A 27135-nucleotide genomic window follows, 5' to 3' on the forward strand; every position below is an offset into this window, starting at 1 on the left:
CACAGCCTACCATTTAATTAGAAAAATATGTTTTTAATTAACTTTTACTTGACAAACACATTGGCTTATGTGAACCAAGTGGTGGTCGGGGGAGGGGGGGTCAGTCCCTGAAAGTGAAAGAAGTTGTAGAAAATTCAGGGCTTGCTTTGGAATATGCCCTAGGTTTGGCAGAACCAGGAGGGCACTAGGCCAGCCCTGTGGGGGCCGGCAACTACCCAGCTGTGGCAAGGGGGGCGGCACGAGGAAGCCATAAGGGTAGCCATGCCCCCAGGTCTCCAGCTGGCCAGGAACAAATGGTACTTTTCTAGGTTATGGGAAAAAGATGGTATAATGTTGATATGTTCTGCTATAAAAGCAAAGTGAATGCTTCATTGAATCGAGAGGTGACTATGGACAGGGGAGAACAGAGAGACACAGAGCTGCCCCTGCACCTTGAGGGTGGGAGGCCCCAAGGGGAGATCTCCCAATCCCAGGTAACCTGGCTCGTGTAGATGAGGTGGTCCCCTGTCCCCCTCAGGACCCCACCCTGGCAAGCTTGAAGCAGAGGGCACCTCTATAACAGAGTCGCTGGGGAAGCAGGCCTTTGTCTCTTTGTTCCCAGGATGGAGGATCTTTGGAAGGGGGAGACACTACTCTGATGCAGGCCATCAGGGTTTCCTTCACCAGGGGGGACGCTGGAACCTTTCTCTGCCTTTCCCTTCAGCCTAAGATGTCAGGATGGAGTCAGTGACTTCCCTCTGGTTCTGCCCCCACTCTGATTTCCAACAATAGCAGAGGTCCGCTCTTCACAGATAGGCAAAGTTAAAAACAAAATCTGGAAGAGTGGTGTTCAGAGTGGTTAGCTATGAGGCCCTCTCACTAAAATGAGTATTGTTTTTAAGGTGAGGTGGGGCAGGAGCCAGAGTTCCAACGAGCAGAAAAATGCCAGTCACAGCCCAGGGTACAGGGAAGACTGATGACCCAAGTTCTGGATTTGGGGGAATGGTGATAGGAAGGAGAAGTGGGGGTCAGGGGCCAGGAGTCTAACTTAGGACCCAGGATCAGGAGACCTGAGTTTAGGACGAAGCACTGAAAAGCGAGTGATAAAGAAAAGGGTTATGTTTGTTGTTTGGTCTATTCTTGTACTGGAGATTGAGCCTAGGGCCTTGTACACGCTAGACAAAGGCTCTACTACTGAGCCATATCCTCAGCCATTTACCTGGACTCAGGATTTTACTGTGTTGCCCATGCTGTCCTTGAACTCCCTCAATGTTTTAGATCAATGCCTTTGAACTTTCAATTTTCCTGCATCAGCATCTGGAGTGGCTGGGGATACAGTCCTGGCTGAGATGTTTCTGAAGAGGGAAGGATGTGAGCAGAAGGCAGGGGATTCAGCTCTCCTGGTGGAGAAGGCTCACAGCAGACAGGCAAAGGAGATAAGAGGGGCTGTAGCAAGCCAACATTTTGGTAATTCACACAGCCTTGCCTGGCTTGGAGCTTTCTTGTTATATGAAGCAGGCTGCCTTTGAACTTGTGGCAATCCTTCTGCCTCTGCCTCTGGAGTGATAGATTCACCACCACACCCAGACTTGGCAACATATTTGGATTTTAAAGACAAGTGAGCCTTCTGGCTTCTACCTTGGAGAGAGCCCTAATAAGAAAAAATCTGCAAAGTGTCAGTTACATCTTTAAAAAGCACCTGAGATGCTGCTCAGAGAGCAAGAAACCTGAAGTCTAAGAGAAAGCAGCTCCCTCCCAGGAGAACAGGGTCACATGGTGCTTCCTCACCAGTGACGTCATCTGGAGTGGTCCATTGTAACCACATACCAGTCAGGTTCCGAGGGACCCTTGCATCACCCCGCCGTGCTGAGATCTATGAGGTCGCCTAGCAAGGCACTAGGTAGGGGGTGTGAAGTCTACACATTTGTGGATGGGGTAGCTTGCTGCTCAGCTCCATCCTGTCACACAGGAGCTTTGAGCTGGGATCAGAAGAGGAGCAGGAACCATCCTGAGTTGCCTAGTTCACACTACCCTTCTGTGAGTCAACCCAAGGTTGGGAGTCCAAGCCCTGGAAGCTAAGTGGTACTTGGTCCAGGTCCAGAACCTCAGTCTTAGAATGGCAAGGAGCTGGACTTGGCCTAAAAAGCAGGGAGGGCCTTCTCCAGGGCCTTTGGTGGGGATTCTGCCAGCTCTCCCCTGGAGAGGTCCTGTGTGCCAGCGCTGTCTCAGGGAGTGGGCTTCCTGCACGAGGGAATTTAGATCATGAGCTCATGGTCACGAGCTGCAAAGACCCGGGAAGCTGCTGGCCAAGTGCAGGCTGTAGTGACTAGAAAGCTTGGGTCTGCAGCAGAAAAGGATGTGGGAGCTCAAAACACAAGTGTGGGATGTGGTGGTAGGCAGCCACCCAAGGTTACTCTAGAGGACAGACAGACAGATCCTCGGTACCAAGACACAGGCAGAAAGAGTATAAGGAGCCAAAGATTCACAGGACATTGCCCGGCAGTGGGAGGACCCCCAACCACAACCAGCGATGATCACCCTTGAGACAACCCTAGGGAAAGACCTGAGAACTGAGGCTGGAAGAAGATGGGAAAACAAAGAATGAACTTCCTTCTTGTGGATAAGAAGAAAGCTCAGAGAAGTGAGCACGGACGCACTCCGAGGAAAAACTGCGTCTCCGAGGAAAAAAAGTGTCATCACGCGACACTTGTCAGGGGGGTAAACCCCTGAAAAGGCAAGGATGGATGGAAACAGCTGGGAATGAACATAAAGGACAAAAGTGCGGAAGCTTAGCTGGGCAGATAGTACAAAGGGGGCCCCGTCAGCCTTGGTCAGGTAGGACTGAGGACACAGCACTCAACCGGAACCGAGGCCGTTCTGCTCTGTGTGCTGGTGTGGGACACAGCCTTAAGAGGAGCAAGCCATTGAGTCTGTGCTGAAGATCCACAGAAACAGTTGATAGTGACAAAAAGAGGAGCTGGACAGATGGCTCAGCAGTTAAGAACCAGTAGCTGCTCTTATAGAGCGCCTGGGTTCAATTCCCAGCACCCACGAGGAAGCTTAGAACCATTTGCAACTGTAGTCCTATGGGATCCGATGCCCTCTTCCGGTGTGCAGATACATATGCAGACAAACATTCATTATGCATTAAATAAATAAATCTTTAAAAAATAGTGACAAAAAAGTCATAGTAGACATCAACACCCTTCTCTTGGCCTGGGGAATTCAGGAGAGACATCACATTGGCAGAATATCAGTCTTTGTAACTTTGTAAAGATTTAAAAAGCCCCCTTCCAAGTGGATAACCCAAAAGCTATAAGCTATTTTCAGCTCTGCTTGGAGAAAACACACACAAGTGAACATACATGTAAAATAAACCTGACCTAGCTCAGCAGGCCAACCAACCCTGACTTCTCTGATCCCTCATCTCCCGAGTACACCAATCCTGTCACTGCTTATCTAAGCCATTTAACTGCAACCAAGGCCATTGTCCCCATCCATCGATGTGGGGCTATATTAGGAGGAACATGCTACACACACACACACACACTGCACAGCAGCTGTGCCTAGAGGGGTCTTTCTGAAACCTCCTGGGCAGATGAGGAAGCTGCTCCTGGAGGCAGGAGAGGCTCTCTCTTCTGCTTTCTGTCTCCCTCCTTATAGGCTGAGGGAGGCCCCTGCCCACCTGACTGCTCTGTGCAGAAGTCCCCTGAGGGTGGCTAGACACCCCCCCCCCCATGATCCCCGTGTGGAGAGAGGGAGTGTAGGCCTGAGTGAGGCTGGTGACCAGTCTGGCCTAGTAGTTGCTTCTTCGGTTGAAACTTAGAAGCCTGTGAACCCATGATGTCGAAAGGCTATTATTCACTTGCCACTCCCTCTCTGGAGGGATACTTGGGGACAAGTGACCTGCAGTTTTTACTGAGTTCCCCCATTCCCACCCATGGTTGCCAACTTTATCCTTCTGGCAATCGGCCCAGGGGATCCCGTTTTCCCGATACTAGGTGGAGGCCTTCCAGCTGGGTGTGTTCTTCCCTACACATCTGGGTCTGTCCAGAACATTTGGGAAGGCCTCAGCTGAGCTCTAGAGTCCCGCCCCTGACAAGGGGAGGCCCAGCATTTTCTGCATCCCTTCACCTGTAGTCCATGGTAGAATCCCTTGACTGAGTGGGCGGAGGGAGGCCAGAGACAGGTCCTGATCTATGGCTTGACTGCTCCGTCTCTAGGGTTTCTAGGCCCCATATCCTCAACTAAAATGGAAACTCCAGCAGCTACCCATAGCACAGTACCCAGTATAGGAAAATGTACTTGAGTCCCAAGCAAACCCTTCTGTGTCTGAGTGTTGCAGAATAAAAAGCAGGCCAGGAGCAACAGCCAAGGGCCCCATGAGGATCTCAGAGCCAAGCAGGACCTCTTTGTGCCCGCTTGTGGGACCTCAGATAAATGGGTGGACCTGGAAGGCAGGAATCCAGTCCTAGTTCTGCCCCCACCAGAAGACCTCAGTTTCGCCAATCTGTGCAATAAGGTCTAGGACCACCTCAAAGGTAACTGCACTGGGGATGGGCCCAAGACCCACATTCTGATGACCATCTGGTTTGTCTGTAGCAACGTCCCAGGAGTCTTACCTGCATCCTCCGCCTCTCCTGGCTTGCAGCTCGTGTCCTTGCCAGATGCTCTGCTTCCAGCCTCTGGAGTGCCTCCTTCTGCAGGACCTGAGTTGCCTGGGCGCCATGCAGTGCACTCTCTGCCCTGCGTTGGCCTGGGGGCAAAGCAGTGTGGCTTGAGGCTCCCAAGCTTGGCAGATCCATGGGGTAACTGCCACTCGGTACTGCCCCTTCCCAGCTCAAAGACCGTAAGTAGATTCAGTGACTTGAGCAAGGGTCACCTGGGTGCAGGGATGGGAGAGGTTCCCCTTCTCAGCCGGGGTGCTAAGAGTGGTCCCCGGGCCTGGGTCACTGCTCCCTGTATCTGTCTTGCTTTCTCTACCCATCACCCTTCCCTTCTTCCTTCTTGGGCTCTGGGCTGCCACTCCCCCACGTACCACCTACCGCCTTTTTAATGGGGGCAGTAAGTTTAAAATAGTGGGGGGAGCCCCAGCAAAGGGCCTCTCTGAGGAGGTGACAAGGGGAGTCATGTGACTTTCTGGAAGGGAGGGTGCCAAGTAGAGGAGGGCACAGTTGCAGCTGGCCTGAGGTGGAAGTATGGGGGGGGGGATGGTGAGATTCAGCAGGTCCCAGAGGTCTCTGGAGTCCACCCTCTAATAGGAAGTCATTACTGAGAAAGGTGGTATCGAGTCATCCTGGGGACTGGGTACAGTCCCAGGCCTACCCCAGAGCCCTCCTGAGACCATACACTAAAAGTGGCCATGGAAGAGCCCCCTTATAGGAAGGAGAGATCCACCTTCCGCTGCATCTGCTAGGTCCCTCTGTAGCTGCTCCACACGGCTCTGTAGGTGGATGAGCTCGCTCTCTGCCTCTCTCAAGCGGCTGCTCAAACTGGCCACCTGGATGCAAGAGTTGTCCTAGGCAGAAAGAAAGAACTCAGCAGGGTGAGTTCTGGCAGGCAAGAGGGAGGGGACAAAATATTTACTAGTGAGCTGGGTGGCCAGGCAGGCATCTTCTGATCATATGGAACAGAGTTGTGAAACCACAAGCTGCAGGGAAGCCAGCTATGGTGGATGGCTGAGCTTACACACTAGCATTGGAAGGCATAAAGGCTGGCTTTGGGCAGAGCCTGAGGAGCCTAGATTTGGGGTCATGGATATAAAGTGGGAGAGCTTCCAGGGGTGGCCATAGAAGGCTGGAGCAGTAGGCTAAGGATTAGAGCTGAGAAACTTGCCCCCAGATCTAGCGCTGTGGGAAGGGGGAGCCCACAGAGAAAAGGTAGACAACCCCTGTGGTCTCTGTGATTATGGTCTGTCCCAAGCTCATCTGTTACCAAGGAAGTCATAAGGGGACAGCCACTGTGTCCCTGGTGGAGTCCTGGCACCAGGGGCATTGGTTACTAGGAGGGGGGAATGCCTCCATGTGAGAGACCATGGGGAACCCTCAGGTGTTCTGCCCAGGTGTGTACTGCAGTGTGTCCTCAGACTCTAGAAGCTTCAGCAATGTGAGCTCCAGGGCACTTTTTGCTGCCTACCCTGAAGGACAGAGTGACCCTGTGCCATGTGAGGCAGTTGGATCTGAGAGGTGGTGGTATTCCTGGTGTTTGTCACCACAGGGCAGTCTAAAAACTGACCACAGAGTGTTTCCCAGCATCTCAGCAGGCCCAGAAATGGAAAGACACATAGACAGCGGTCTTCAGTGAGTGATAAAACTCCTCCCTGCCTCCCAGAGTCCCTGAGAGTATATGCCCATATGGGTGTGGCAGACCCGAATCCCTTTTACCCGCTCCTGCTGGGCTTCTTGAAGCTTTTGCACCAAGTCCCTCAGGGCATCCCTGACAGAGGCCACATCTATTATCTGTGAGTCGGGGTCTCCAGGTACAGGTGAGGGCCATCGGGATGGAGAGTAGGATCTAGTAGGGGGACTGTCCCTTTGCCGTCCAGGGCGAGTCTGGGAGCTGCCTGCAGGAGGCGAGAGCCCGGGGAATGTGGGTAGCAACAGACACATAGATATCCTGCCTGTAGGAGATGGGAGCAAAGCTATGGTAAGCAAGACTCCTAAAATTGTTGGGACTCATCTGGCCTCCTTATTATGTGGGTTGTGAGGCCCAGGGAGAGGTTGGGGTACTCAGGTTGGGAACAGAACAGAGCCGAAATCACTGACCTGTTGTGGGAGAATGGGACCTCTCTGGAGAGGCCACGCGGCTTTGGCTCCAGAGCCCTAGGCCACTGCGGAGTGTGGAGCACAGTCGGCCCAGCTGGGCCTCTGCATTGTGCCTGGCACCCTCAGCCTGGGCCAGCTCCTGCTCCAGGATGTGGACCCGGCTACAGGCATTGTCCAGGCTGCCCTGGAGGCTGTCCGCCTGGCTGCTGGCCTGTCGTAGCCTCCTGGTGAGTTTGCGCAGCTCAGCCCGCAGGGTCTGCTCAGCCCTCTGGCTCTCACAGAGATGTCCCTCCAGCTGCTTTGCTCGGGCCTCCCCTGCTGCCTCGACTTCGGCCAACTTCTGCTGTAGCCCTAGAACCTGTAGGAAGGACGTTGGGACTCAGATGTAGGATCCGATATCTAGGCTGGTTGAGTCAATGGCTCAGCCAGGCCAGGAGGAAAACCCCTTCTGCATACCCCTTGAAGCATCATTTCAAGACAGGTTTTAGCTAGAAGGCGCCCTAGCTCTGTCTCCTAGTGTTTAGCAGGTGGGTAACCCAAGCCAGGTTAGAACTGCCGCCTCAGCATCATGGTGTATCTGTCAGCAGCAGAGTTCTGCTGGCAGCTGTCTGCAAAACTGCAGCTAGCTAGGACCACAGACTGGCTGCCCTCTCCTGCTAGGGACCCACCTCAGCCACTCTTCTTCACCGGCTGCTTCAGAGCCCAGTCATGACCAAAGCATGCTTTGTTATGTTTCTTGCCATGGGACAATACCTGTGCTCCACATACTCACGCATGCACGAGCTAGGAATGCACAGGCGTGGGGAAGAAGGAAAGGCAGCTTGCCCCTTCCCCTGAGCCAGCAAGGGGAGCCTGGCCTCATGTCCCTTTCTGGGTGACTGCATCCTAACAATGGCCCTATTCACAGAAGGAGGTGTGGGGCTGAGGTCATACTGGGTCGCCTGAGCTTGGGAGCTAAGCCCCCACATTCTAGGCATGACTGGTGTTCAGGATGGCCAGGCATGCAGTTCGGGTACGGAAGCTGGGGACTGCTGGGCTCAGAAAGGCCCCTCTGTCCCTGGAGGCATGTGGTGCCTTTAGTACACTGAACTACAGTCCTGGGCTGTGGTTAGACAGTGTCTTGGGAGCTGGCCTAGGGGCTGTGTGAGTCCAGGGTGCAGGGGTGTGTGTGCAAGGGTTGGGCATATGTGATGTGGGCAGGCAAGGTCTAGGCATTAACTCCGTGTCCTGAGGCCTCCCTACATGGCTCCTGCCCAGGACTCTGCCTAGCACCTGGGCAAGACTCGGCTCTTTCCTAAATCAAATCCGGGGAAATAAATGGGTTACAGCATAACCAAACCCCTTGCCCTCAGATCCCTTTTGCCCGCCCCTTGCTGCACATGGTCAGGTTGTCCCGGGGACAGCGGATGGAGACGGGAATGGACATCAGGCCTCTTTCCACCAATCCCTCTCATTGCCTCCTGCCTCCCCCACAGGTTTCCCCATGGACCTTGTCTCAGTTCCCGTTTGTATCAGAGCTCGGTGGTCCCCCTAAGAGGGGCAAAAAGCCTTCCTACCTCATTCTGGGCACCGTCACGGGCAGCCTGGGCCTCAGCTACCTGCCTCTGCAGCTCCAGTGCCTCCTGCAGGTTCTTCCGTCGCTGCTGTGCATCCTGAGAGACTTGGGCCCGCAGCTCGTTCACCTCCTTCCTCTTCCTCAGGTTCTCAGCTTCCAGTGTCCTTGTCTAGGATGTAGGGGCGGTGCTGAGGGGTCAGGAACCCAGCAGCCCCCATAGCCCCTGCCTCTTGTCACATGGTCTCCGTTTAGGAGCTGTCCACATTCGAGGGGCCTCAGTTCAGGTCAGAGGGCTTGGGATCTAACCTCTCCTACTCTGCAGACATACACGTGGGGCTCCTCTTTGGGGGTGCTGACTGGGGAGGGTGAGAAGCAGCTGTGTGTTGGTTATAGCTCTTCCTAGGGGAGTAGCTATGGCCAGTGTCACTCTATGGCTATGAGACAGGGACAGGGGAGGAGGACCTGGGGCAGCCTGGTTGGGTGGAGGTCCCCTCACCTGTCTGTGGCGCTCCTGGAGTTTCCGGCGGGTATCCGCCTGTGCCTGTTCCAACTCTTGCAGCCTGGTCCTTAGCTCGCAGGTGTCCTTCTGAGCTGCTGCTTGGGCCTCCTGAAGCACCAGCAGCTTTTGCTCCTGCTCCTCCTTGGACCGCTTTAAACTAAGCAGGCCACAGGCTGGCTGGACACTGGGCCCAGAGCTCGTCAGACAGACCCTCCCCAGGGAGATGCTATTCTTTGTGTGTGCCCTATGCGCTGCCTTAAGACCTGACCTCTGGAGGGCTCCTGTTACCCTTGACTCAGAGTCTATCCAAGTCTTAGTACCAAGAAGTGCACCCCTGTCCACTTTCACTTCTCAGCTCCTCTTTAGCCCCACCCTCTTTTACCTCTCTATCAACCCCCCAAAGACCCCTTGTCCGGCCCAGTCTCCTGAGCCACTCATAAGAACTCCAGTTCCCTCACCTGTTAAGTTTGCTGAACGGGAACTCCTTGAGGACAGGAACAGGTTGGCTTGGTCCTTAGCCTCCCCCGAATAGACTAGCATCTGTAGGCATTTTAATCTGGGTACCTGAAGGTTGCTTTCACTGTTTTTCTGACCCAGCTCACAGGTTACCCCTGCCCTGCACTCTCTCACTATGGCCTGGCTGAATAGCAGGGCTGTAGGCTCTTCCCATGACTACTATATAGGGTACCCGTCATACCCTGTCCGTACCTGGCCTTCTCTTGCTCAGCCCTGTGGATGGTGGCCCGCAGCTTGGTGTTGGAGTGCTGCAGCACGTCCTTCTCTTGAGCCTCATCGTCCAGTGCCCTGCGGGCCTCCAAGGCCTCCCTGCGGAGCCCCTCACAACTCGCTTCATTGTCCTGAAGCTCTTGGCGCAGTTCAGACAGTCGCTCATGGGCCATGTTCAGCTGGGCCTGTAGCCCCTCAGACTATGGGAGAAATGTGCTCTAGTGACCAGTTTGGGGACCCGTGGGTGTACAGGCAGCTGCTCCAGGGACCAGAGAGGATACAGGATTCTGACTCTAGCTGGATACCCCCGAGTCACCCAGCATTTGCAAGAGAAAGCAGGTCCCTGGGGTACAAGGCCCAGATAGCTTTCGCCCTGACTGTTCCTGGAGCTGGCTCCATGCTATGTTCACTCTGTAGAATGATGAGATGTGGACTGGGGTTCAGCAGGGCCTTCCTGGGGCATAGTTTTGTTTACACATAGCTTTGACTACTGATAGATCTTTTTACCTGCTAACCCAGGGCCTGCTCCTCCCTTTTGATACCTATACAGGTAGTGGGTCAGCAGCCGGACGCTTAGCACAAGCAACTACATAGTCGTGAGCTCAGCCACCCTCTCCAGCCTCTTAATAGTGAGGGAGACAGGGGAGGGGAGGGAGAGCTCAGACACCTGAGCTCTTCGAATTCTCCAGCAGACTCTGGGCTTCTCAGGCCAGGCTGCTCCATTGCTGAAGCAGGAGGCCATAAGCACCATAGGAGTCTCCAAGGCAGGGGTATGGATACCCTCAAACATAAGGGAGGCCACTTACTACCTCTGTGAACTGACTCAGGGAAGGCAAGGGGTCACAGTGTAAGTTCCCATCTCCTGCTGGCTGGCCCATGGCCCAGAGGATGACCCCATCATTCCGGAATTGAGGATAGGGCTTTCACACTGCAGGGGTACTAAATCCTGGTTTCCTGCCCTTGGGCATAAAGCATCTCTGGGCACCAGGTTCTATATGGAAGGGTCCAGAGAAGGGCCAGTCCACTCTTAACTCCCAGGCTATGGGATAGGGACTTGCTGAGGCCTCCCAGTCCCAACCTACAAGTCTGACCAGAAGCCTCAGAGAAGGCTCCATCCTGGCTCTCAAGTGTCCCTGGGGAGGAGGTGGAGGAAGCCAGCAGGGACATGTTGAGAGAGGAAGCCACAAGAACTCAGTGATGTTGAGTTGCTGGTTTGCCAAAAGCAAACCCCTCTCTGCGAGCTGTTTTCACGGGACATTGTCCAGGCCCCCGGCCGGCCCGGCTCCAGAGTACGCCCGCTGTTATTGTTGTTCTGTTTTTGGGAAGGGCCAGGGCCTCCCCACTGCTCCCCACCCACCCCCCACATGTGGGAGCCACAACCGTGCAGAGCATTTTCCGCTGAGCTCAGCAGAATCCACCCAGAAGGTCAAGGACCAGGGAGAGGGCCTGTCCATCATAAAAGGAGCTGCACTCATTTCCCGGAGTAGGGGAGATGAAAATAAGCAAAACAAATGGGGGAAGGGCCCCCCTGCTGCCAGGACGCCTCCTCCCCCGCTGTCCAGCACCCCCACCCACCGCCTCTTGAGGACAGCCATCCCTTTTGCAGGAATTTTACAGCCAAATCGCTTAATGTGATTATAATAATTATTTCTTTACTAGAAGTTGTATAAACAGTCTCTTTTGAAATTTCCTGCAGGGAGGCAACTCCAGAGCTCTGCAGGGAGAAGGGCAGCAAGGCAAGCAGGGGAGAGGTGACAGCGGGGTAGCCTGCGTGTGCATTCATGCATGCATGCATGAATGAGGGTATTCATGTGTGCTTTGTGCACACCCAAAGGATATGTGTGCATGCATATAGACGTATGTTTACACATGTATGATGGGTGTGCTTCTAAGTATGCATGTGTGTTTGCTCTTCATCTACATGCACATGTATATGCTCCTCGAGATCTGTGCTTTCGTATGCGAGCCCTGCAAGTGCGTGTGAATGCCTTAGGTGTGTCTATGCACATTGCTTAGTGTGCACATACCAGCGTGTATCTGCGTTCATAGATGTGTGCTGTCTTAGGTTTCACGAGATGTGCACATATGTGCATACAAATGGGAGGTTATTAACATGTAGGCTTCCATGTCTGTGTGCATATTTACATGTGTGTGAACCCCAAGAAGGTCTGTGAGAACATGCAAGTTCCCGCAGTTGAAAGTGGGGGAATTCTGAATCAACCTGACCCCCGGACACCTTTCTGCAATCATTGCTCTTTTCCACTCAGTCCCCCCACCTTTTCAGACTCCCGTCACTCCTTATCACTTTATGGGGGGCTTCCTTACTGAAAACTTGACTTTGCTGTGAGGTTCATATCCTTTATCTGACCAGAACAAAGAGCCCCCCTCCCCTCGATCCTCCTCTTTCTGCCCACAGTTTTGAAATTACACTTTGCTTCTCCATGTGGTCGCTGACCAGGCCTAGGCTTTGAAATCTGTTGGAAGGAGCCCGTTCTCTTTGGGGCCAATATAAACAGCCCGTCATGTTCAGTCATGCTCTCTTCCTCTCCCGGGCTCTTGGCCGGCCCCTTGGGGTGTACTTGGGGAGGGAGAGCCCCTCTCCTCACCACACCAGGCCAGCTGCCCTGCCTGCCAGCCTTGGCACACAGCCCAGAAGCTGTGAGGCCGCTTTGTCCCCACAGGCCCCACCTGGGTTCTGGCTGACCCCCCTCCATCCTCAATCCACATACCCTCCTGCCCTTGCCTCTCCCAGGAGCCCCCAAGTCCTGTCAGAACTCCTCAGAAACACCTTTCCATCCGCCGCCGGCCTGCTGGGCCCCTGCCTGGCCTAGCCCTGGCCTCTTCTGGCCCCGCCCAAGACTGTCCCCCATCCTGTTGTGATCATGTGACTCCCAGAGCCTCTGTGTGAGCATTAGGGCCCATGATTGTCCCTGAAAAATCCCACCACCATCCCACTTCTGCCTCTCTGCCCTGCATATTCTAAACTCAGCTTCATGCCTCCCCAGCACCACGCCTCTTGTACAGGCTCCCCATGGCTCGTTAGGTGGACAGATGTTTAGATAGCATCTCCCACCCCTGTGTCACAGTGGTCCCTCAGGCAGGCTTTGGAAGCCACTGTACAATGACAGCTCCCTGTTTCTGACTCCTGGTCTCTGAACTGTGTAGAGGTGAAGGTTAGGCTGAAGAGACCCTGGAGCCCATGCCATGGTTCTTATCAATTGTTCACGGCTTGTATCCCTGGGTAGCCAGCCTCTGACTGTCCCAAGAGGAGCACAGATGCTCTGTGGTCTCCATGGGAGGAGGCAGGACCGGTGGTAGCCATGACTGGGCCTCACATCTACCTGCAGCAAACTACAGCAGCTCTGCTTTCTCTTAGCCATGGCTCAGTTCTGTCCTGTCAAGTCTCTCAAAGCCCAATCTATCACTTTGGGCTAGAAATGATGCTAGGCCATGGCGTGCTTTCCCCAGCTGATGTCAGGAGCCAGGTACCACATCACCCCTGGTTGCCAAGCCAAATGGGGAAGTCCTTTGGACTCTTGCTGGTCTTGTGGTATCTTCCTTTCTCCTGCATCCTTACCCTCTCAGTACCGTCTCCTCACCTCTCTCCTCACACTGCTCCGCTCGGCTGCTGTCTCCCGGAGCTTTTCTCTCAGAGTTTCGGCTTCTCTCTGGTGGGTGGAGATAGCCTCCTCAAACTGGACCTGGAGAGTCCTGAGCTCTTCCGTCATGGAGGTGATGGTGGCCTGGGGATAGAGGGACCACTGGGTTTCTGGGAGGCTGGTCTGCAGCCCGACTGCCAGGCCATGAGATGAAACACTTGGTATAGATGCTCTGAGGTGAGGCCCATGCCCACGGCTCTTCACATTCCTTCTGGGATTCCCAAGCCATCAGCTCGTGGCAAATGAGTGGACAAGGCCTGGTGGGGGAGGGAGTGTGGTGGCTCAGGTGTCCTTTTCTGTTTAACAGTCCTGTTTAGCCCACTTTATATAGAGCCCACCACTGGGGTCCTGCCCTCAGTGGCACTACGTGGGCAAGCAATGGATCTGGGGCTGAACCTCTACCCCAGAGAAACTTTCTGCTACTCAGGTCGCCCAGGTCTGGCTGGTCCTGGGGCATCCACTATGGTCAATGTTGGGTTTGCATGGGGCAAGGAGGCAGAAATCCCAGTGCAGAGATGTGGAACAGGACTGGACACTGCTCACCACGTACGTCCCCGTCCACCTGGTACCCAGTTTTCTGAACTTTCCAGTGGGTAGGTGGCAATAGGGGACAGCTACTCTCCTACCATCTATAAATAAATGTGCCCTAAACGTATGTGTCCTACTTCCATATGTCGAATGCTGCCGTCATAGCCTGGCAGCTGTGCCGTGCCAAGAACTCAGTGTAGCCCAGGTCTGCTGTCCTGTTGCACCCACCACAGACTATTCCTACAGACTGCTGAGCACCCAGAGAAGACTGAGGTCCTCTAGGCACCAGCTCCTGGGTTCAGTCTGAAGCAGTTCCTTGTCCAACGATGTTACTCTCCTCACCTTGACGAGGCCCAATGTCCCTGGTTAGGATTCTTCCCCACTCACTCTGGGCCCCATCCTAGGCCTCACCCAGGTTCTTGCCCAGGGCTGCAAAGTCTCAGTATTTGGAAGAAAGCATTCTTTCCCTGTGATAGGCTACCGTGCCTGATAGCCTGGGGATAGAGACATCTAGGCAGGTGGTGTCAGGGCCCCTCCAGAACCTGCAGTTTTACAGTGAGGCACCAGTGATCTGTGGAGGCCCCACCCCCACACCTACATTCTGCAGGCCACCAACTGGGGTTAAGGCTACCATCTGGGGTAGAGACTTCCATCTGCCCCACCTCTCACTCTGGGCCTTGGCCCATGCTCTCCTTCTCAATGGGCACGTGTCACCTAGGATGGGCCAGGTCAATGGTTTTGTGCCCACATGGTCCAGAATTGCTTGCTCAGTGAGGTTGCGGTTCCCTCTGAATCTTGGGGACCAGCTCCTGGAGGCAATGATGACTCAGGCCAATAGGCCCCTCCACCCATGAGTGGCTCAGTGCCATGTCACCCCGCAGCTGGGGTTCCTTGGCTGTACTTCCCCTCTCTCAGCGGGTTTTAATTTCCATTTTCTAAGCCGAGGTGGCAAAAGAACCCTTAATGAGCTCCCGGAGGAGCCGAGCTGGCTGGAAGGCCTGGTCCCTAGCCCAGGGGGAGATTTGGCCAGCGTGAGAGAAGGCTCCAGAAGCTGCAGAGGCTGGTCTATGAGGAGGCAGCAGCTCCCTGGGTCTCAGGATGCTTTCCTGCCCAGAGGGCAGAGATTGGTAAAGGTGCAACTTGGAAAGAAGATCATAACCATAACTCCTCCAGGACCATGTCAAGGAAGTGCTGCCCAGCCCTAGTGAGGGACTGGGGGTGAGAGAGGACAGAGCAAGAGGAAAAAGAGCCAGGGGAAGCTTCTGGAGCCTGGGTACCACTTAGGTTGTCCTCATCTGTGATAGGGGGTCAGAGTATGTGTGCTGGGGTGGGGGAGTCATATCTAATTGCCACACCGTTTCCTACTGCACAGCACTGGGGACCAGCCCCTGCCTACTTCCACCAAAGCTACCAGACATCCTCCCCAAGGGCCTGCCACCTCTGTGTACCTGCCTCTTTCTCCAGCTGGGTGATCTTCTCTCATCGCCCATGTGGGTAACAAGAACAGATCTCCGAGAGTCAAAGACTGGCCACAGGAAGATTGGTCGAATGCCTTCCCACAACTGGGCTTTATTAGAACTAGCTTGAGCACAGCAGGCAAGGTTTGTGCTATATAGACCAGAAGGTGGGGAGATAGGCCTGGGTCTACTCCTCTTCTGGCTGTTGCCATCCAGTATATGGTCCAGCCTGGCCCTCCTATCAGTCTATATCAAGCACCAGGCCAGAAGAGTCTCAGTGCCCGTAGCCAGCACAGGCAGGGGCCAAGGCATAGAGAGCCATAGTCACTTGGCTACTTCTGCCTTTGAGATGGTGGTTTCTCCCAGCAGGAAACTTGGAGGCCAGGGAAACGTAAGACTCAGGAAGACACAAAGAGGGGGGTATACTTCTAGGAGCAGACAGAAAGGGGGTATTCTGGGGGACCTGTCAGGACTTTTTTGGCCCTACAGGACCAGGTAGTCGTCTGACCCTTGCCTGGGAACTGTCGTCAGTGGGGCTCACCTCAGCTTGCGCTTGCTGGTGCTGGGCCTCCTGGCGGGTCCGTTCCAGCTCTCTGTTAGCCCCAGAGAGCTCCTTGCTCAGCAGGCTCTTCTCTGCTTCCTTCAGAGACATCGCCTGGACATGAGGAGACAGAGAGCTTGTGAGGGAGCTGAGGAGTCGGGGAGCTCAGCAGAGCTGCTAGGGCTCCCTGTCTGAGGCACAACAGAATGAATGCCAGGTTAAGTTTCCTGTCAGGCTTACCAGCTTTTGTTTGCATACCCTGCCACTGGGCAGGGGTGGTCCTGAGCTCAGGCCTTTACTGGCAACATACTCCTTCACCCTACTCTCCCCTTTGGGGGTTCAACAATCCTTCATGCTGCTCCCACTTTTCCATGGCCAGAGGTCTGGTTATCACTGGACAGACTGTTGTTTCATGATTCCCATCGTCCCGGTTACCGCTTCCTACAGTGATCACGAAGAAGCCGCTGATGGCACTATACCCCAAGAATGTCTGTCTCACCAAGGGTATGAGCAGGACACAGAAGCCAGACTCTGGATGGCAGGACTGGAAACAGATTTCAACCATGTCCCAGTCGTATCACTGATCATGCCAGGCAGAGAAGTCCCAAGAGCCTTGGATACTGGCTCAGGGAGTGTTCTGGTTGGTGAATACAGACAGGCTAGGAGTGTGAAGGGCCAGTCCCACCAGGAGCTGCACTCAAACTGGTGTCCTGGCTTGTCCTGATTGAGATAAAACGACAGCAGCAAGCACAGCACATTCCTGATGATCCAGTCCTTCCCCTGACTCTCCGGTTGTGGGTCACAGCACTTCCCACACTCACGGCGAGGCTGGTAAGAAGTAGGGGTAGCAGGAGAGCACCCCTTTAGCTTCCAGCCACCATACATCTAACCCACGGCAGCTAGGATGGGTTGCATCGCTGAGGAATTTAAGAATGACAGTAGTCCCCGAAGAAGAGGTGGCAAGGCAGGAATGCCTCTCTTCATGTTTCAAAGAATGAAAAAACAAACAAGCAACAAACAAACAATCCTTTGCTCCTCACCTATCTATCCTCTCCCTGTCAGAACGCATGCTTGCTTTCTTCTGCCTCATTCTGGTAACCCGCCCACCCCTGGCCTGTGAGACCTTTGAGACCTGGGGCCTTGATTTCCATTCTTGCTAATGGACATAGCAAGAAAATACTTGTTGAAATCATAAGCAAAACTTCATGAAGGACAGAGTGTGACTCACTGCAGCGAGGTGAGCAGGTCATGGTTCAGGTCCATGCAGACTCTCTCTTCTTGCCTGAGGTCTCCTTAAGATTGCATTATGGTTGAAATTGTCAGTTTCTTCCAAGAAGTGTGGCGTGCGAGTTCTGCCTGCCAGATCTTCCCCACTGGGCACTGTTTCTTCATGTTGACATGAGGGGGAGCAGATGGTGTGGGCAGAGGGCCAGGGAGAGGCCCCTGGCTGCTGTGGTGACCACTGCCCACATGCCTGGCTTTCTGGATTATAGCATTGGAGCACAGTATTATTGTGGTCTTGCTGTGGGTCCAGGGAAACCATTGGAGGCCATCTTCTCTGCTTGTTCTCCACTTATTGACGCTCCTCTCTTCGGGCTATTTCTGAAGCCAGGAAGCTTCAGTCAGATGGGAATAGGTGGTGTGGCCTGGTGTGGCCTGGTGTGTGGTCTCAGATGGCAGTGAGGGACTGTGTAGGGCCTTGACCACTGCCCCAGATAGGTTGCTTCTCTGAGCATCTTCTCATACACCCATGGGGATGATGTCACTAGATCCTTCACAGGTGCAGCTTTTTCGGCTTTAAGCTCTCTGTGTCCTCTCTGAACTCAGCCTCATTACCCCAACCCCCTTCATATTACTCCTGCTTGGAAACATCTATGTTTTCCATTACTTGAACCTGGTACATAGGGCCTTCAGGGCTCCTCTGCAGTCCTTGCCATTCAGTTTGCACAGCTCCTGGTGCCCATACTGACACATGCATCTCAGATACTACTGAATGCTCTCATCCAGCCTCTTGCTCCTATTTCCATACCCTGCTCCTCTTGCAAGGCCTTAGCTTCCTCTAGTACGGGACACAGTTAAAAATCATGGCTCCCATGCCCAGAGTGTATATGGGCAGGAGACCAACATGTGCCCTTCTTAATTTCCTACTAGTCAAATAAGCTTATGAGGCTAGAATGTTGACAGTTCATTAGAAACACAGTCTTGTCACAACCCCGACCTCTTCCAGCCACCTACATTCTCTCATTGCAATTTGCGATCAGTGCAGAGAGATTATTGTCCTTGCTCACTGTGATGGCATGCTTGCGTGTGTGTACTTGTCTGCTCAATTTACTCAGCAATGAATTCTTAAGGACTTCCCAGTTCCTTGGAAAAGCCTGGGCTCAAGGGTAACCCAGTGTCTAGACTTGTGGCATGGAAGAAGGCTCAGGCTGGATGAAAGTTGTGTGGCTGGACCTTGCAGATAACAGGGTGACTGGCTGATCAGGTGACAGACACATGGACGAAGAGCTGGCGCCTGGGTAGAGAGTTGAATGCATGGCTAGCTGAAAGGGCATCTCAGTGGGTAGATCGATGGCTGGCCAGGGAAACTGACAGAGGGATGGCTGGGCAAGTTAATGGTCAGCTATGTGGATGGAGAGCTGTGTGTGTTTCTGGATGGCCATGGATGTAAGCAGAGGTCAGTGAGCATAGAAAGAAAGATGGATAGTCAAGTAAGTAGAAGGAAGATGGATGAGTGGAAGGACATTCAAGTGTGTGGATGGGCAGGTGGGTGGATGTGCAAGGAAATATATGAATATATAAGTGTGTGTGTGTGTGTGAGAGAGAGAGAGAGAGAGAGAGAGAGAGACAGACAGACAGACAGACAGACAGACAGACAGACAGACAGAGACAGAGAGAGAAGGGGTGGTTGGTTAGATGACATATGAACGTGTGGCTGGATGGTTGATATATGGGCATGTGGATGAACGGATGGGCGTGTAGACGGCTGGATGTGTGGGTGTGTGGATGTCTGTTCAGCAGGATTCCCGTGGCAGCTCAAAGCTGTGGCAGCCTGGAAGGGATGCATCTGCATGGGGGAAGCCTCACTGTGGCCCTTGTGCTGGGATCCAGAAGAGAATTGCCGCAGGTAAGGACCCCAGTTCCCATGCCACCATCACCTGCTGCATCTCATGCTCCAGCTGGAGGAGGCTCTCATCCCGCTCCTGCTTCAGGCTCTGAATTTCTCCCTCCAGAGCCTCCCTCTCAGCTGTACTTCTTGTCACCAGTTCCTTTTGCCGTTCCATCCACTGGGCAGCCACCTCTTTCTCCTCTGCCAGGGATAAACTGAGGGTATCCTGGCCAAGGCAAAGGGTAGGTTGTGAGGTCAGGACTGAGAGACAGGTAGACACTTGAAGCTCTGAGATTTATCAACCTCCTAGCCCTGAAGAGCTAGGGATCGGTGGTCCAGCAATCAGTTCTCCCTTTGTCTTCTCTACAATATCCCCCAAACAGAAGCTGGGAAGGGCCTCTCTGGGTCTCAGCATCTGCCATACCATAGTAATCTAGCAGATCTTAAGATGCTCCTGAATCTCTACCAAATGTCACTGGTACAGGGGCATGGACATAAAGATGGATGAGTATATAGATAAATGGCTGGCTGGCTGGCTGAATGGATGGATAGATGGATGGATGGACAGGTAGATGGATATACATATAGGTGGAGGGATGGATATATGGATATGTGTTTGGATAGACTGATGGGTGTGTGTCTATATGGGTGGGTAAATGTGTGGATGGATGGATGGATGGACGGACGGATGGATGAATGTATGGATGTGTGGCTAGAAGAATGGGATGGAACAAACAAGGCCTCCAGGGTCGCATGACCCTAGTGGTACAGTCTGACAGATGTGAAACTGTTTGGTCTCTATAGCAGCCGGAAGCCAGGATAATGGATCTTCAGGCTCAGTTCCTTCTCCAAGCAAGAGCCTGCTCAGCACATCAGCTGCCCCTCCCCCATACCGTGCAAGGCCTTCCCTGCCAGGTCCCTCCCCCTGTTCTTCCACCTATGCCTGTTGGGAGGACATGGAGGACACAGCAGACCTTCTCCCTCTGCAGCCGTGCCAGGTCCTCTCTGTGGGCCAGTCCCTGGCGCTCCAAGGCCAGCCGTGCCTCCTGCTCCTGCTGTGCAGCCTGCTGCTGCAGCTGTCCCAGATCCTGCTGCAGCTTTGTCTCTCGAACTTCCCAGTCACCTCTCAGCCGCTCCATTTCCACTGTGAAGTGTCAGGAGTGTCAGATCACGGTGCCCTCTAATCCTTTGAAGTCACCCACTTAAGAGGTGGTTGCCTGCTCTTCTAGCACATGGTGGGCAGTCCAAGCGGGGACAAAAATACTGGGAAAGGGTGCGGGGCAGGGAGCCACTATACCATCCCTGTGACTGCACCTCAGGTCTGAGCTCAGAGTAGGCCACAGCCACAGAGCAGAATGGGCCAGGCAGCCCCTGTACATCCCACACAAGCTCTAAGCCCTTGGGATTCCCCTTACAGGACCCAGGGAGGGAGAACAGCACCTATAGGGACTGAGTTCACCCCTACAGTGACTTGGGGGTCAGGGCAGAGAGGGTCCACCCACTGCCGCACCTTGCAAAGCCCTGCGAGCCAGCCGAGCAGCCTGGGCCTCTCCTTCTAGCTGCTCCTGCTGGGCCTGCAGCTGTGTTACCAGCTGCTGAGCCTCAAAGAGACTGTTCTCCAGAGAGTCCCTCTCGACCCTGTGGAGAAGCATCAGAGAGCGGGCACGTCACCCACATGGTCCCGAGGTGTCTCCTAGTTTGAACATGTAAAAATCGGTTGCACTCTACACAAAAACACGTTTCGGGCCAAATTTAAAAAAAAACAAATTCAGAAACAAAACAAAATAAACAAGTCATCGCAGAATAACTCAGAACTGTAAAAATAGAACAGATGCGGAAGATATTTTAATCTTCTTAAGCCTGACACGAAAGCCACAATTAAAGAAAAAATAAAGAGGCCAACAGATCTGGATATACTTAAAGGAGGAAAGGGTGGTTTTCCATAGAAGAGATTCCATAAATAAAGTTGGAAGGAAAGGGCAGGTAATGAAACCCATCACTTCGACTGCTAACTTAAGAACCTGGCCTTTAAAAATTAAAAAAAAAAAAAAGATGACAAGGGGAAGAATTGGAAGAAAACCTGTATGTACTATATAAACACAGGAGTGAGCATCCATCCTATGTAAAGCGTTCTTGATAATCATTAACAAAGTCAGCAAAACGAGAAAAATAACAGTTACAAAGAAAGCTTCAAATCAAGACGAAAGCACATAAAACGTACTTTGCCGTACCATGAGCGAGCAGAGCCCAGGGAAATTCAAAGTACAGCCAGGCAGCGTCATTAACCACACACCAGATTAGCAAAGCGCTGCAGGCAACATGCCTAGCGGCAGCGCAGCAGTGGTGGGGAGACTAAGAGTGCTGACTTCACCCAGGGCAAGACAGGTTGCTCACCATGGCTTTATGTGGGGCGGGAGCTGGATTTGATTGGAATGCCAACAAATGGGAAACTGTTGTAGGCATGGTGATGCATCTAACGCATGCAGCATCACACCCTTGGCAAGGGAGGGGTCGCCCTCAGAACAACCAGCAGAACTAGAGTGTTGCAGGCAGTGTGATCCACTGTGGGAAATGCAGCCCAGCTTTGAAGGCAGAGGCCACCATTCAGAGGTATATCTTGGAGCGAGGTGTCCCGCCCCACAACAGTGCCCACTCCCAGGGGTGGGGGTGAGGTAACTGCCAACAGCTTGACTTCCTGACTGTCAGCTGACAGCGATGTGTCAGCCCAGAGCCACCAGCATGGTTTGTCCCTGAGCTTTGGGGACACCACGAGCACCCCAATTTAATGTGCATCATAACGCGACATCAAGGTGTGCTCTCAATGGGCGAGGGAGGCCACTGCCCCTGACCAGTCTGAGAGTTTCACCACAGCTCCTGTGTTGTCCTGGAGAGCACCAGAAGCCTGCCAGGCCCTTCTGCTGTGTGAGGGAAAAGTTATCTGGGCCCAGGCTACAAGCTCTAGAAACCTCAGAGTCGGCCTCGCCATAGCCTGCCCCTCTTGTTAACTACACATTTTCCACTCTACGAGGGAATACGTCCTCTGCCGAGGTGTTCTTCTCAGCTGTGTATGAAGAACATCCTTCCTCTGGGCTGCCTTGAAGACCCCTCCTAGAACTGTACCTGGCTTTGTCTAGGGGACGTGATCTCTGACCCTCTGCTGTCTTTCTGCTAACCACCTGGGAATCTGAGGGTGTGTCCAGTTTCTTTTCCCAGAGTCCCAAGAGCATCTCACTGTGGTTGAGCTCACGAGTGGAAGCCTGGTGTTACAAGGGAAAGGCATATGTGGAGTGGGCCAGCTGCGCGGTGATGTACAGGTGTATACATCACGTATATATAGATGTAAACTTGGCCCATCTCACTGATGAGCAGCTAGTATTCCGTGAATGGAGAGAGGTTTGGTTCAGGCATGTCTCCAAGTGGCCCTGCCACTAAAACCAGCCATCATGGTACATTGGTGGTTCTCAGGGCTGCCATATGCAATGGCTCTGGGTCCAGAGGTCAAGCCTGGAGCCAGGGGAGTGTGGGGGCGGGGCCCTACCCATGGAGGACTCTGACCAGGCTCATGGAAGTCAGGACCCACTCTGCTCTTGCCCACCTGGGAAACTTCCCCCAAACTTGCCATTTGGATGTCTGCACCAGCCTTTATTCAGAAAGTTTGGTTCTGAGAAGTTAAAGATCTGGGTCCCTCTAGTTCCCCATGGCCCTAGTTTCTGGAGTTCCCGGAGGAAGTCAGCCCTCCATGGCTGAATAAGCTCTAGAGAGAGAAAGCACCAACCAGCCTTGGGTCCCTGCAGAGGCTGTGGGACTAGTCTAAGCCACCACTGTTCCTGCCTCTGTGTTCCCACTCTAAGTTTTGGATGTTGTGGGCTTCCCCGACCTCCACTGTCAGGACCATGGTTCCCTGGGTGGACCCTTCTCCAGGCTGCAGTTTTGTCTCTCTGGTTCCCAGAACTGTAAGGGAATAGCCACTGGATAGAAGTTCAGGCAGACTCTCTTGCTACCTCTAGGTGTCTCCCTGGGAATGAAATCTCGGAGGCACTCAACAGACAGAGGAGGGCAAGGATCTCTGAGGTCCTAGAAGCTTCTAGACACAGCTGACCTGAACTCCTCATTCTTCAGGAAGAAATTGCATATCTTCCTTCTATTGGTCTGAGCTGAGTTTCTGGTCTCTTAGGGTTGCCCCTGTCTTCAGGAAGGTGACCCCAGGGCACCTCATCTAATACTGAACCATCTCAAAGGCGCATTGCCTCCTCTTTGTACAACCCATAACACCATATGCTGACAGCAGACATGTCCTGTCCTATGCCTCTATGTCTATGTAGCACCCCTGAAGTCATAACCCCATGAGCTGTCTGAAGGCAGGATCACGAGAGGTGTGCCCCGACTAGCGGTCTCACTGGTACCTCAGATCGGCTGCCTCCTTAGTCACAAGCTCACTATGTCTTTCCAGGGCTTCCTGCTTAGCCAGTAGTTGGGCCTGCTCCTCCGAAAGAGTGTTCTTCTTGTGGAGAGCTTCTTGCAGAACGTCCATCTGAGCCTCCTGATCCTGCAGGCTCTGTGCCAGCTGCTTCTCCAGGGCCTGTTTCTTGCAGGTGACCTAGGGGAGGAAAGAGGGACCGTGGGACAATGAAGAGAGTGAGCTAATGGGAAGAAGCTGCAGGAGGTGAGAAGGCATGGGAAGAGGAATGCTATGCAGAGTGGTATGGAGGTGACCGTAGAGAAGGTGGGTAGACATGAGAGGCATCGACACCCATCAATTCACGTATGGACACTCATCAAATTGCATATGGACTTTCCAACAGAGGGAGCGGCCACTCTGAAACCTTGGTGCACTGTGACGGAACTGGGTGTTTCTAGGTAAGAGCCAACTGTCAGTCTCAGTGGCAACCTTTGCTAGACTGTGAGTGCCCAGGGAGCTGGATGTGTGGTGTAGGGGTACGGAAGCAACACAGAGTGGAGCCTAGTGTTTCCACTAGGAAGTTCAACAGAATCCAGACAAGACCTCTGGGAGCCTTGGAGCTGCAGAAGCAGCAGTGTTTAGAGCAGCGGGGCTCTTGAGGCAGGGAACAGCCACTTGGGCCTCTTCTCTCCTTGAGGCATTTGCTGATTTGTAGTTTGGGTTGGGACGATTCTGAGGAATTCAGTTACCAAGAACACCCCAAGTCTTATTTGGTTCCATTGTCCACAGAGGGCTTGACTTGAGTTGTAACTGTGAGCCAACTAAGGACCACTCCTGCAGAGTAGGAGGCAGGATCTAGGTCAAGGAAATGGGTTACTAGGAACAGGCCACAGTACCTTTTGTCATTATTTCCTTGCTTCCTGACTTCTGTGACATAATTGTCACTACTTCTTTTTCTTTTCCGTCTTCCACATTTTTATGCCAACATGGTATTCTGTCTCAAAACTGGCCCAGAAATGTAGAGCCAAATGACCATGGCCAGAACCCCCTGGAAATCAGGGTCCCAAATGCAAGGCACTCTTAAATGTCCTTGTCACTCTTTTATTGCTATGAAGAGACACCACAACCAAGGCAATTCTTATAAAAGAAAGCACTTAATGGGGGCTTGCTTACGGTTTAGAAGCTTAGTCTAGTATCATCATGGCAGGAGCATGTAGCACTGGAAAAGGAGCTGAGAGCTACTGATCCTCAGGCAGAGAGAGAGAGAGAGAGAGAGAGAGAGAGAGAGAGAGAGAGAGAGAGAGAGAGAGAGAGAGAGAGAGACTGGGCCTGCTTGGGCTTTTGAAACTTCAAAGCCTGCCTTCAGTGACACACTTCCTCCAACAAGGCCACACCTCCTAATCCTTCTAATCCTTTCAAACAGTTCCACTCCTTAGCTACTAAGCATTCAAACATATGAGCTTATGGAGGCCATTCTCATTCAAACCACCACAACTAATATGTCAGATGCTTTGCCACAATGACAGGACAGTAACTCACCCAGCAAGGCAACCCAAACATGGGGGTCCCTTGAAACAGGGCCTGGTCAAGTGAAGATTAGCATGGAAGACAACACGTGTTAGTTCCCACCCCACCCTGCCCACCTGTGTTTCTCACACTCTGATGATACCGGAGTCACCTGGAGGGTAACTGAAACACATATTTCAAAGTCTTACTGAGGGAGTGTCTGACTCGGTGGGTCTTAGATGGTCACAAAGCTTGAGTTGTTACATATTTTGAGATCCATGAAACTGATAGGAAATGGATGGAAGGCTTCAACCAAGGCCACATGAAAACACAGAAGGCAAAATTTTGTCCTTAGGAAAACTGCAGGACATGGGAAATACTGATTGTAAGATAAAGAAAGCCTGGCCTGGTGGCTCCTTCATATAATCTCAGCAGTTAGGGAGATTAAGGAAGGAGGGTTGCTACATTTGAGGCCAAGGTGGGCTACATAGTGAGTTTCTGGCTACTGTTTCAAAACCAAACCAAAACAAAAGTCCACCACAACAAAACAGAGCAATGATTAAAAATGTAAAAGAAATTTGTCAAAGTTAAATCTTTATGTTCTTCAAAAACACCATTAATAAAATGGAGCTGGGTGGTGGAGCACACCTTTAATCCCAATACTTGGGAGGCAGAGGCAAGTGAATATCTGTGCGTTCAAGGCCAACCTGTTCTACAGAGTGAGTTCTAGGACATCCAGGGCTACACAGAGAAACCCTGTCTCAATAAACCAAAAAAAGAAAAAAGAACAAGAAAATGGAAAGATAAGGCACTAGCTGGAGAAATCATTCACTGTACATCTGTCTGACCAAGTACTTGTATCCATATATATATGAAAAACTCCTACATACACCAAAACACAAAATCTACATTTACAAAACATGCAAAATCCTAAAAAAGACACAAATTCAACAGGAGCCTGAAAATGTGCCCCAAAACACCACTAGTTACCTTGGAAACAGGACTCAAAGCCTTAGCATGTAGAATATCACACAGAGAAGAGCTTAAAAAGTCAAACAGGTGATATCAAACGCCGACGAGGTCAAGGAGCAGCTGAAATGCTAGAGCCACTTCTGAATCAGCACACTCCTTCCCAATGACCCCCTCATCTTCACTCTTTGTATTTGCTCAAGAATACTGAGGAATGAGTATACAGAGGTTTTCACGAGTCTTGTGTCTCCTGCCCAAGCCAGAAATAGCATAGGTGTGCAGAAGCAGTGAGGAAGGAGCTGTGTTTATACCTACCACAGTGTGCAGTTATGTGCAAAATCAAAGAGCTATGCTACATGCACTTACATGGATGAGTCTTACAGGGTGTGTGGAGAGAGAGAACCTTGGTACAAATGACCCACCCAGCCAGTGTAGGGTACTCCATGTCGGACCAGAGGCTCCTGGGACTTTAGGAATTTGAGCAAGAACTGGGTAGCCTATGAGGGAAGCTTTTGGACTGGTGACTGGTCATCCACAGGGCATACCATTGTCAACTCATTGTCCTGTCTGTCACCAATACTGCATACTGATTATACCTTACCCAAAACGGGAACATTATAAGAATAAGGGCCTGAGAATGGGGAGAGGTCACACTGTCCCACATGAAACAAGGATTCCTGGATGTCATCAGAGGTCTGAGACCCACCAGAGACACAGTTTCTGCACAAGATGTATTGTAAAAGACCAAAATGGCTTCAGACTCAGTCCACACTGAGTGATTCTCCTATAGCTCAGTGGGTGAAGAGTACTGTGGGATAATGGTCTTGTATCCTGTAAAGATTTGTCACTTGTATTGGTTTAATAAAATGCTGATTGACCAGTATCCAGGCAGAAAGTATAGGCAGGGTGACCAGACTAGGAGAATTCTGGGAAGAGTAAAGGCTCAGTCTGCAGTCACCAGCAAGACGCAGAGGAAGCAAGATAAGAATGCTGTACTGATAAAAGGTAACATGACACATGGCTAAACATAGACAAGAATTATGGGTTAATTTAAGTTGTAAGAGCTAGTTAATAATAATTAGCCTGAGCTAATAGGCCAAACAGTTTATAATTAATATAAGCTTCTGTGTGTTTTGTTGGGACTGAATGACTGCCGGACTGGGCAGGATAGAAACTTCCATTTACACCTGAGTTCAATCCCATAGCCAATGTTGAAAAAAATCTGAGCATTGTAGTATGCTCTTGTAGTCCCAGCACTGGGCAGAGACCGAGGAATCCCCCATGGTCACTGATCAGCCTGTCTAGCTTAGTGAGCTCCGGAGCAGCAAAAGATCCTCTATCATGAACAAGGTGGAAGGGGCTGGAGAGTTGGCTTAGCTGTTAAGAGCACTGGCTGTTCTTCCAGAAGACCCTGGTTCGATTCCCAGCACCCATGTGGCAGTTG

The 27135-nt window shown here is 52.3% G+C and overlaps 1 protein-coding gene across 9 annotated transcripts in view; it reads right to left on the reverse strand.

The window, feature by feature from the left end:
- Positions 1 to 27135, reverse strand: part of Crocc2 (ciliary rootlet coiled-coil, rootletin family member 2) — a 66749-nt gene that overhangs the window by 11887 nt on the left and 27727 nt on the right. For 5 of the 9 annotated variants that reach the window (XM_050126006.1, XM_050126002.1, XM_050125999.1 and 2 more), the window contains 13 exons: positions 23221 to 23414; positions 20328 to 20455; positions 19792 to 19961; positions 18867 to 19043; positions 15709 to 15822; positions 13123 to 13266; positions 9506 to 9723; positions 8795 to 8954; positions 8300 to 8467; positions 6744 to 7101; positions 6363 to 6598; positions 5377 to 5497; positions 4602 to 4735 (listed from right to left, as the gene is read on the reverse strand). In XM_050126006.1, the coding sequence (XP_049981963.1) occupies positions 4602 to 4735; positions 5377 to 5497; positions 6363 to 6598; positions 6744 to 7101; positions 8300 to 8467; positions 8795 to 8954; positions 9506 to 9723; positions 13123 to 13266; positions 15709 to 15822; positions 18867 to 19043; positions 19792 to 19961; positions 20328 to 20455; positions 23221 to 23414 (2322 nt within the window). The remainder of the gene's footprint in view (positions 1 to 4601; positions 4736 to 5376; positions 5498 to 6362; positions 6599 to 6743; positions 7102 to 8299; positions 8468 to 8794; positions 8955 to 9505; positions 9724 to 13122; positions 13267 to 15708; positions 15823 to 18866; positions 19044 to 19791; positions 19962 to 20327; positions 20456 to 23220; positions 23415 to 27135) is intronic. The other 4 variants (XM_050126003.1, XM_050126004.1, XR_007589253.1 and 1 more) reach the window with 2 other exon arrangements.

The sequence above is a fragment of the Alexandromys fortis genome, unplaced genomic scaffold (assembly GCF_014885135.2).
Source record: "Alexandromys fortis isolate MF-2015 unplaced genomic scaffold, M_Fortis_MF-2015_v1.1 scaffold_254, whole genome shotgun sequence".
Taxonomy (NCBI): Eukaryota; Metazoa; Chordata; class Mammalia; order Rodentia; family Cricetidae; genus Alexandromys; species Alexandromys fortis.